This window comes from Fundulus heteroclitus, chromosome 4 (assembly GCF_011125445.2).
Source record: "Fundulus heteroclitus isolate FHET01 chromosome 4, MU-UCD_Fhet_4.1, whole genome shotgun sequence".
NCBI classification, from domain to species: domain Eukaryota; kingdom Metazoa; phylum Chordata; class Actinopteri; order Cyprinodontiformes; family Fundulidae; genus Fundulus; species Fundulus heteroclitus.
Window position 1 is genome coordinate 34344099 of NC_046364.1, and position 11229 is coordinate 34355327.

Genomic DNA, 11229 nt, shown 5'->3' on the forward strand with positions numbered 1-11229 from the left:
TTTTTTAAGATTCTGCTTTTGTGAAACTTATCCAAGGAACTGGAGGTATTGTGGTTGTGGTATTTTTGTCATTTTCATCAATCTTATAGTCAGATGACAGATTCATAAAGAGGAAGAAAGCACACCCACAATCAGCATTTTCTCTCCACAGTCATCACAGCTAGAGCTTGGTAAAAACCGGTTATTGAATACAATTCAGAAGCATGTGAGCTCAGATAAAATTGAAGAAAGGAGCAGTGTATTCATTTTTTTTTTGCAATGTAGACAACTGATGCAAGACAAAACTAAACCAAAACGTTTCTTCAGTCTGCTACATTCACAGTTAGATCTGCTTTGCACAGTTCAGATTCTTGCTTATTCTGTAAAACCAGTGATATTTATCACTGGTTTTACACATCTAATTTTAAATATGTAAGTTGGCAGATGTGCCATACACTTTCCATTTCCAAATGGTGAATTAAACAGAGGTCTGTGTGAAAAGCTTAAAATATTGTTTTATAACCGAACCCTACTTTAAGTGTCTCCGCATCTCTATCCCTGACCTTTGTAACGTGAACAGCTTTATTTATAGAGCTCAAACTACACACAAGTCAACTTTATATGCTTAGTAAATGGTGAATAAAATATGTTGGACTGGATTTTATTTAGGAATAGGGAAACGGGGAAACTTTTCAGATTATTTATTAAAAATGTGAAATTGTCCTTGTTTGTCTCACAGCTGTGCATTAGTACATCACATCAAATCCCAAAATGAATTTTGTAGTTTAAACACGACTAAGTGACTGGTATGAACGCTTGAATACATTTGCAAGGCATGGCAGGTATATAGAAGCGGTTAACATGAAGTTACTATTTTATACTACTTTATGGTTGTAAGAAACGTTTGCAAAGCACTAGTTATGAGGGGATTGTTTTCATAATCACACATTAGAAAAACAAGCGATGGTTGCGTTTTAGCACCCCATAGTGGCGTAATAAGTACAGTTTCGTTGAAAATGCCCGGCTTCAGGCAAGTTGATATTTTCGTTTTTTGTTGTTTTTTTTACATTTATTTTATTTTTCTATATCCTCAAGATAAAAGATTTTTGATTGTTTTTTGTGCAGGAAATCATGACAGCAATTGAATGAACCTCTGTGAAAGAGGAAGGAGGGGGCAGGCGGCCACATAGTGGGATCACATGAGCGGCGTTCATGTGACTGATTCACGTGTTCGCCGGGATAAATACGACGAGATCAAGCTTGAAAGAACAACCGGAGGGTGGAGGGCGACTCTGCAGAAGGTGACGACAAAAAAACAACAACAACCCAGATCAATAAGCGACAGGTTGGTTTTTATTTTATTACTTTAAAGCTTTCAGCTGGTGGCTGTTTACTCTGGGAGGGAGTGGCTTTAGCTAAATCCAGTCACATTTTTACTAAACTACTACTATCATGGCTAACTTGGTTAAGCTTCTCGATTTTTTTAAAATCAGCTTTAAACATCGAGTGAATCCAAAAAGCGAGGCTATGTCTTCCATAGTGGTATTTGTAGAGACTAATTTGCATGCTGTAGACTGTTTTGTTTGACTAGTTGTTTACTAGCTTTACTCTCGGGGTAAAACAAAAAGCGCTAATTAGGTCAAAGACGGGAGTCATTTAAAAAACTCGTAATTAATAGGGGGTCCGAAATGAAACGTGGGGAAGGTCAACTGCATGCTCCTTCACGCATAAAGGAGTTAAAAATCAAAATGGTCATGAAACACGACACCGAAGTCAGTTAGACAGGAAATGGAAAGTGAAACCAATTTTTATTTTTCTTTATACAAGAAGGCCCATACAAAAAAGATTAATGACAAACGTGCTACAGAAGAGGATCAAAACACATGAGAGGGCTCAATAAGTCATCCTCTGTTTTTTTTTTTTTTTGTTTTTTGTTTTTTTTTAAATGACAAACTAATGCAATCCTTTTAAAACAAAGCCAAATTAAGCAACGTCAGGCTTGCTTAGGTAGTATAAAATGGCTCTGCAGGCCCTCTGTCCCCAGTCTTTAATTTTCAGTGAGCTTCAAATCAGTACCTGTGGTGTTTTGCATCTATCAGTCTGCGTTTTTTTTGCTCTCACCAAGAAGGAATGTAATAAATGATTAATTTACTCCTCCTATCTATGGCCATAAAAACTGATAAAGCCTTCCATGAGCTAGCCGAGTAAATGACCAGATTTCTCTGTTAAAAGTCAGCGTTGGAACAGCACGGTTGAGTTTATGGTATTTTGTTGTACGTATTTTAACTAGGATTTTTTTAAAAGTTTCCACGTGCATACCCCTCTCACTACATCGCAAAAGACACAAGATGAGCATAAAGTCAGAGTTTTGCTGTCGGTGGAAAAAGTGTTGGTAGGAAAAATAAGGCTAGGTCATATCTTACTGAGAAGACCCTAATCTAGGGGTTGAGGTACCCCGTTTGAGGTTATCACCAGTACCGGCAGGATTTATAGAAAAGGTCATCAGTCATTTCATCTGCGCGAGGGACCACACTGAGTCGCCTTGTGGTGCTGACTCATTAGGTTCTCACAACAACTCAGACCTCTTAATGGAAAAGATGCTTCACGCCCCCTAACCTTCGAGAGCTGGAAACCTGCTTGCGCCAGAGTCAAACTTGTCAGCTGAGTGGGTGTTGTTTGTGCAGCTTCCAGTGACTCAGCAGTTTTCTTCTATAACATCATGCCATACAGTCTGATGCTATGAAAGCAGATTAACTATTAATCGCTGTAGAGAAGTGAGAAATGCAGTTAGGGAGAGGTGTTCTCTCACTTCCCTTAAATCACATTTGAAACTTTTTTTTTTTTTTTTTTTTTTTTTTTTGGATGAAACCATTCCTGTTCAAACTAAAGAGAGATTCCTCATCAGTCGAACATGAGCAAATAAAATTATATACACTAGTATTTATAGTACTCTTTATATTAGCTAGAACCTATTTCTCAACGTCATGCGGTGGTTTTGATGGAAAGCTTATGGTTATGATGACAAGCCAAGTTCCCCCCCCCCCCCCCAAGTGTCTTATGAGCTTTCGTTGTTGGTTAAAAAAGGGGAAACGTTTCACTTCTGTGTACTTTTTCCGGCGGTCACCCATGAGAATCTGTCATGTGATTAGTTTCCCAAGAACTTGGTGGTTCAAGAGTCAGCTGTTACAGAAACATAGCATGCCTGAACAGGTGTTTATGAAAGTAAAAAAAAAAAAAATTCCCAAAAGGAACCAAACGTCTGCTCCTGGGCTAAAGTCAGATACAAATCCCCTTTTTTTTTTTTTTTAATATACTGTAGTTTGTTTTAGAGAAGATGTCACTTTTCTTTTGCACCGACCACTGGTTTTTAAAGCATTGTGGATGCCATTTTAGGTTTTTTGCCAGACTTTCTGTTTCTTCTGGTTATCTTTAAGAAAAATATAGTTTATGAATGCTTCATGTTTTCCACAGTATAAACAACATCTACGGACTTGAGTTATTGCTGTCATTTTTATTTTAAATTCATATGGCCCCTGAGGTTCAGTCGTGTAGCTTTAATGTTATGGCTCTGTGCTTCGTTCAGGTGTGCTGATGCGGTTTAACATTGTAAAGGCTCGACTGAGAACAGGAGCTGCTTCGTCCCTCTACTTGTAGCTCCGTCAGGCACGACGATGTCTAATCTGCTGAAAAGTTTTTGCTGGCCTAGTAGCTTTAGGAGTGTAGCTAAGTGGGGAGGAGAAAAAAAAAGCCTCGTTGGAAATGTTGAACTTTTGTAGCGTTGAAGAGGTTTGTTAATGGGATATTTTTAACATTAAATTGTACCTCAACTTATAACTTTTTTTTTTTTTTTTTTTTTTCGTGTGTTGGGCAGAATGTGGTGTCAAACTCTCCTGGTGCTGGCTGCCAGCTTGTCTGTGAGCCTGGCCAGACCCCACATCCATCCTCTGTCCAGTGACATGATCAACTACATCAATAAGCTTAACACGACCTGGAAGGTGAGTTTTCTTTTGTTTCCCCCATCAGGACCTTTTTATGAATATTTTAGTTTTTCTAAATTCCCTCTCTGCCCTGCAGGCTGGCCACAACTTCCATGATGTTGACTACAGTTATGTGAAAAACCTCTGCGGCACTCTGCTTAAGGGACCTAAGCTCCCCATCATGTGAGTTTCACCAGTTTTCACATTTTGTTACACAAATGACACTAGCTCCAATGAACTTTGCTGAGATTTTATCTTATAGACCAATAAAAAGTGAGGCCTGGAAGGAACATTTTATATAGTTTACAAAAAAAAGAAATCTGAAAAATCTGGTTTTCACTGGTATTGCCCCCTTTTCTTGATCAGATCTAAATAAAACCAGGTAAATCAATTGCCTACAGAAGTCCACTTGTGTCTGATCTCTGTATTAAGTTACCTCAGTACGAATACAGCTGAGACCAAAGTTACACTTTTTTATTTATTTTTTTTAGTGTCGATGCAAAATATTATTTAGATTAAAACTAAAGTCTAAGTCACCTTGGACACACCTACTCCTTGGTAAAACATAGTGGTGGTGGAAGCATCATGCTGTGGGGATGCTTTTCTGCATTGGGACATGGAGGCTGGTGAGTTGTTAGTAAGATGAATGGCAGTAAAACCTGTCAGAGTCTGCAAAAAAACATCTAATTATAGCTCCTGTTCCTTAACCTTTCATGGGGTCCACAGTAAGAACTCTATTATGCGACGAAAACGCACATAGATGATTCTAATCAAATCTGGGCCTACAGCCTCCTGAAAGTGAACTACAAAGTGCTCGCTCTTTTCTCTTGGTCAGAGTTTTTACAGGCCTGCAACACTCTCAAAGGATTATTATTATTATTATTATTATTATATTATTATTATTATTATTATATATTTTTTTTATTATTATTTTCTTTCCGTTCCTTTCTCTGGATGCATAACGTATTGACTACTGTCAGGATGGAAGGACCATTTCACCCAGTATAACAAAAATAAATGTTTCCGAACAGGATTACCAATTATAGCTTTAAGAACAGTTTCTCCAAGTAGGGCTTTGCAGTTTCTGCTAACTCATAACACCAAAGTACATTTCCTCAGGAGTAACGCCCACAAAAATGTGTCCGCCTCTTCAGGGTTCAAAGCGCAGGAGGCATGAAGCTGCCAAAACAGTTTGATGCCAGAGAGCAGTGGCCTGAGTGTCCCACTCTGAAGGAGATCAGAGACCAAGGCTCCTGTGGATCCTGCTGGGTGAGAAACCCACTGCTAAATAATATGCAGATTCAATTGTTACACTTTCTCCCCCCCCCCCCCCCTCTTAATTAGAAAACTTGTTGCCAATCTTGTATGAAATTTCAATATTTGTATTCTACCAAGTCTAATGTCATGTTGCTGTCCTGCCTTTTTAGGCATTTGGTGCAGCAGAGGCCATCTCTGACCGTATCTGCATTCACACCAAAGGGAAGGTCAGTGTGGAGATCTCCTCTCAGGATCTGCTCACCTGCTGCGACAGCTGTGGCATGGGGTAGGTCCTTTTTTGAAGTTTGCCTTCCTCTTGACATGATGATTTTTAGTCACTCATTCTGTGAGAAAACTCAAAATTTGACATTTCAAGCACAAGTAATTTTAAAGGTTTATAGCCATGTTATATGCTTTAAAAAAAAAAAAAAAGACCAAAAACTGTTTGGTCACAAACAATAAGGTTATAGACACCAAACATTATTATTATTATTATTATTATATATTTATTTTTTTTGCGGATAAAAATAGCCCCAGCACAGGGCATGATTAACGGATATAAACAGACACGGCGGCAGAACTGTGATAATGCTGGTTTGCTTAGTTAATAACTCAAAATGAAACGATGCCAGACCGAGCCTGACCCTCTGAAATGCCTCGCAGTAAAGTGCCAGTTCTGCGTGATCGAAGACAAACTGTTATTAATTATATAAACTGATCTAAGGGCAACTTTAAAAGCCTCATATTAGAACATTTTCTCACGTCAATCAACTCTGTGGTCACATCTGAGCCTCGGCAGTTTTAGCATCCGCTTCAGTGAACACCAACGTTCATACTGCATTCCCAGCGACATTTTCTTCTCAATGCTCTTCATTGTTTCGCCTGGAGATGCTAATAGCCGTTAACTGGTTCCTCTGCGCAGTACGTACTTCCATTAATATTCTACTCATTAAAGGCTTTATTTACTAACAAATTGTGCAAAAAACAAAGCATAAAACACCAAAATAAGTACTAATACACCAGCAGGATGTGATAATCTTTCATAAAAACGTTTTATGCAACCAGAGTGCGCTACTAATGTATAAAATCAAATAATGTGGCTATGCACCTTAAGTGATCTGTTTTGAAGTTTTGCTTATCCAATGTACACTTTTACTCTAAGATTCACCTTATTGAGTGGATGGTCTATAAAATGCTTTTTGTCAAGGCAACTTGTTTCAGGCAGGTGACCGAAAGTCAAAATTTTGTGCAATTCATTTTGGATAAAGGATAATTATTGGAAGAAAACAGAGGTTGAATGTGTGTCTGTCTACAAATATGAAGGTTAAAGTGAATTATAAGTTATATTAATTTTTATTTTATTTTTTTAAGATGTAATGGTGGTTACCCTGCAAATGCTTGGGAGTTCTGGACCGAACAGGGATTGGTGACCGGCGGTCTCTACAACTCTCATATTGGTGAGTTGATTTGTGCAAGCGCTTTTATGCATGTCTTGTAATTGTTTTTCAAAAAGCTAATCGTCAGGAACAGAACATTATCTCAGTAATTCATCAAATGTGCACTTGGAACCAGAGAAATTATGTATGTCTTTTTTATTTAGATTTTTTTCTTAATTCAGTTTCCATTATCAACTTCAATTCTTACCATACATTAGAAATATTTATAAGTGTTTAATCATTTGAAAAAATTCTACACATATGCAAATCTATATGTCTATTTATGGCATATATTAAATAAAACTTCACCAGAAATGTCAAAATACACAGCCTAGTTGCATTCATTTGATTTGTCAACAGACAAAGATATTATTTATTTTTTTGGCCCTAAATTACTGTTTAGTGTACGATCAGTTACTGAAATGTGTCCAGTGTTTCTCTGCCCTAAAATTTTAGGATCCTACATTTGAAAGCTGAGTGTTTACACAGCACAAAGTTAATGCTGGTTCATGCATGAATGAAGCTCCTCCTTCACCTTTCACCCAGCCAATCAAAATACAGGAAATCATCAAAATTCTGGGGCAGGATAAAACACTGTAGTCTCTCACAAAGGAGCTATATTTGGAAAAAGGAAAAAAGAAATCCTGTATTAAAATATTCTGAGATCCTATCTTAGGCTAAAAATCCCTACCTAGGAATCTTGGCTTGAGAGCGATTCAGATCGCTGCTTAGAGCGACTAAGGAAATCACAAATCTTTCTTAATGAGATGTGGTTGACCCTGTTCTCTGCGTGATGCTGTCATTCAAGAGCTGTGATTGGTTGAACAAAGATGTATAAATAAACTTGCCTGTATCAAAAGCTCCACTGCACACGATGATTTAACGCTTGACATTTTGTATTTTTCATAGGTTGCCGGCCCTACACCATTGAACCCTGTGAGCACCACGTGAATGGCAGCAGGCCTCCCTGCACTGGGGAGGGTGGGGACACGCCTGAGTGCGTTACACAGTGTGAGGCTGGATACACACCATCCTATCAAAAAGACAAACACTACGGTAAGAATTATACAGGAAAAATCAAAAAAGCCTAAAAGCTACTCTGTACTTTTTTAATAATCGCTAATTGTTTAGCAAAAAGAGGGATGAAAACATTATGTGATTTTACTTCTTTGTTTTTATTATTCTTAATCATTTAGATTTGAAGAGCTAATTCTGTTTTTTAAAAGTAAACTTTTTTTTTTTTCTTTCTAGAGATTTTTTAAGATCTTTATTATGGGTTATATCCCCACTGTGTGAAGATGCGCATTCAGGATTTTAATGCAAAGTTTGTTGCAGGCAAAACATCTTACGGTGTGCCATCAGAGGAGGAGCAGATCCAATCTGAGATTTACAAGAACGGACCAGTGGAGGGAGCGTTTATAGTGTATGAAGACTTCCCATCCTACAAGTCTGGTAAGAACAAAAGCATTGATCTTACAAGGGTTATAAAAACACTTTAAAAAAACAAAAACATCCCAGCAGACCACACAGGGTGACTGGCAGCTAATCCTGATTTTTCCTTTTCTATCTCTTCTCCTCAGGTGTGTATCAGCATGTGACGGGCTCTGCTTTGGGAGGACACGCCATAAAGATGATTGGTTGGGGAGAGGAGAACGGTGTTCCTTATTGGCTCTGTGCAAACTCCTGGAACACTGACTGGGGTGATAATGGTGAGCAGAAACCTGTAGTGATGATTATTAAATTAAATGGCACTGGTCTCCAGTGTTGGTGCATTTTTGGCAATGCATCGAACTAAAAAGGCAAGACACCTGTAGGAGCCATTTCTCTATTTTTGTTTTAGAACTCAGATTATTTAGTTCATTTGTATTTATTTGGTTATTTGTTGCATTTAGAATACAGTTGTTTAGAATACAATTATTTCTTAGTAAATTGTTTAATTAGTTAATTGATTTTGTTTGGGTTTTGGGTGTGTCTGGTGTATAAATACATAGACTCCAGGTAGCTCAGGATGGAAAGTGGGTGGGCTTAAGGTTTTTTTTACTTGTTGTAGTGACTACTTGTCTATGGAAAAACTTAAAAGTAAACGAACAAAAATTAAATGTAAATCAAATAGTTACTTGATGAATAGTGGGTTTCCGGGTTTACGCAGTACAAAAAAATTCTCAAAAAATACGTCAAAAAATGCAGTTCTGAGAGTTTATTCCAGGCATCTTCAGGGAAAAAATAAACTCTCAGAACTGCATTTTTTGACGTATTTTTTGAGAATTTTTTTTGTACTGCGTAAACCCGGAAACCCACTATTCATCAAGTAACTATTTGATTTACATTTCATTTTTGTTCGTTTACTTTTAAGTTTTTCCATAGACAAGTAGTCACTACAACACCAGTGCAAAAAGTTAGTCTGGAGAACTGTTCCATATCTAGATCTAGTATGCTTGTACTTGTTTCTATTCTAATTCTATTTTTTTTAACAAATGTCACTAGACCAGCTTAATGTATGCTTTCACTCTGTATAGATCCTCATTCATTTCTTCTTTTAGACTGACCATTGAACACACTAAATTCTTACTCATTTTTTTTTTCCCTAATCACTTTGATTTTCAGGATTCTTTAAAATCCTCCGTGGATCAAATCACTGTGGTATTGAGTCCGAGGTTGTTGCTGGAATCCCTAAATAAAACCTAAGGTATGATTAATATTTGGAGTGACTATAAGAAGTGTCCTTGGAAATATCATGAAATTTATAATTGTTCTCTATTTGCAGGTTTTAAACCGCTTTACCGCCAGAGGGCGACACACTCCACCCACGGGCCAACGAGGAGAGAAAACTGCTTATACAGCATGACATCAGAGGGGGGCGGGTGTTCAAGCGCCTTCAGTTTTTAAGTGAATTTTAAAATCAAGAAAAAAACAATCATCATGCACACCGTTTACTCTTTTCCTATTTGATGGTTCTTGTAAACCGAGCTGTTTACAGGTCTGTTTTAGGACACTCCCACATTTCATTTTGCTTTATTCAACGTGGAATCCTCTTTCAAAGCAATTTAAAGATGAATCAGTTTGTTGCCTTTACAGTTTTTGCTTTCTACCGGTGAAAATTGTGAACTGTTTCAGATTAATGCGACGTCAAACTAAATCAAGTATTTTAAAAACACCTAAATGAGCAGCGATACGTTGCTTGGAACAAGTGATCATGCAGTGATCCCTTGCTGCTTTTGGATGACAAAACTATACTCTGTGCTAAATATCAGAATGTACTGTCTGTAACGGCTGCCTGTTTTATTGTTTTTAAACTTTTAGTTTTTTTTAATGTAGCTTGGAATGAGATGGAGTATTTTTTGTTTTCACTGCCAATTATGATCAGATGTTAGGAATTGTTAATTGAATAAATCTTTGGTTGCCAGTATGGTGGGTCTATTATTTTTGTATTGTATTTGTATTGTATTGAGTTGGTCTATTTAACAGCATCTTAAATGCATACACAGGTGCTGTCATAAAATTATAATTTCATGACTTTTTTTTTTCTTTTTTTTTATGGATGTACAAAAACAAAAAATGGTAGTGTACAAGCAACAGGGATGACCACACCCTGGAGAGGATAGTGAAACAAAACCCATTCAAGAATGTGGGGGAGATGCTTCAAGAACCGCCCAGATGTATGCAGGACATGGTTTTTAGCTGCTGCATTCCTTGTGTCAAGCCACTCTTGACACAAGGAATGCAGATGGCATCAGAAGCGGCTCCCTTGGGCTCAAGACAAAAAGAGGTGGACTGCTACTGAGTTGTCCAAAGTACATTTAGCTTTTCATTTGGAAATCAAGGTCCCAGAGTCTGGAGGAAGAGTGGAGAGGCACATAATCCACGTTGCTTGAGGTCAAGTGTAAAGTTTCCAAACTCGGTGATAGTTTGTAGGGCTGGGCGATATGGATTAAAAAATAAATCTCAGATTTTTATCATACCAAATCCGATTAATTATTTTTTTTTCCTCCTTTTTGTTTCATAAAAATAAATTAAATTATTTTAAAACCTTGCTTTTATGTCAAGCATTTCGTCAATGAGTTGACCTGAATTCAAAGTGCAACTAAAAACAAGCTGTAAAACTGGGTTGTAAAACAAGATGGCAGCCGTGCCATTATAAACAATGAAAATATAACAAAACATTTGCTGCTAGTGGTATTACACATTGAGCACTGCACTTGTGAACTTCAAACTAAGTTTAAAAAAAAAAAAGTAAATGAGTAAATGAAGTACCTCGTATTATGGTATAAAAAAAAGTTTCTACTTAATATTTTGACAATACATTTGCCTAAACATATATTCAGCATCACATGCTGTTCTCTTCATGGAAACCCGATGAGTGTATTGGCAAAATAAAATCCAGATTTTCCAAAAATGAAATCTTAAAGAATTGTAAATTCGAATTAATCGATTTATCGCCCAGCCCTAATAGTTTGGGCCTCCATGTCATCTGCTGGCGTTGGTCCACAGTGTTTTCTAAGGTTCAAAGTGAATGTCGCTGTCCATCAGGAAGTTATGGAGCACTTTATGCTCCCTGCTGATGACCAACTTTATGGAGATGC

The 11229-nt window shown here is 37.3% G+C and overlaps 1 protein-coding gene across 1 annotated transcript; it reads left to right on the plus strand.

Annotated features, from left to right (window-relative positions):
• The first annotated feature begins 1163 nt into the window (after positions 1–1163).
• Positions 1164–10055, plus strand: LOC118556000 (cathepsin B-like). The gene is made up of 11 exons (XM_012855088.3): positions 1164–1324; positions 3851–3974; positions 4054–4139; positions 5111–5225; positions 5384–5499; positions 6585–6670; positions 7559–7705; positions 7985–8101; positions 8230–8358; positions 9254–9335; positions 9414–10055. The coding sequence occupies exons 1-10, from the start codon at positions 1179–1181 to the stop codon at positions 9325–9327; spliced, it is 1140 nt and encodes a 379-aa protein (XP_012710542.2). The 5' UTR covers positions 1164–1178; the 3' UTR covers positions 9328–9335; positions 9414–10055.
• Positions 10056–11229: the final 1174 nt, after the last annotated feature.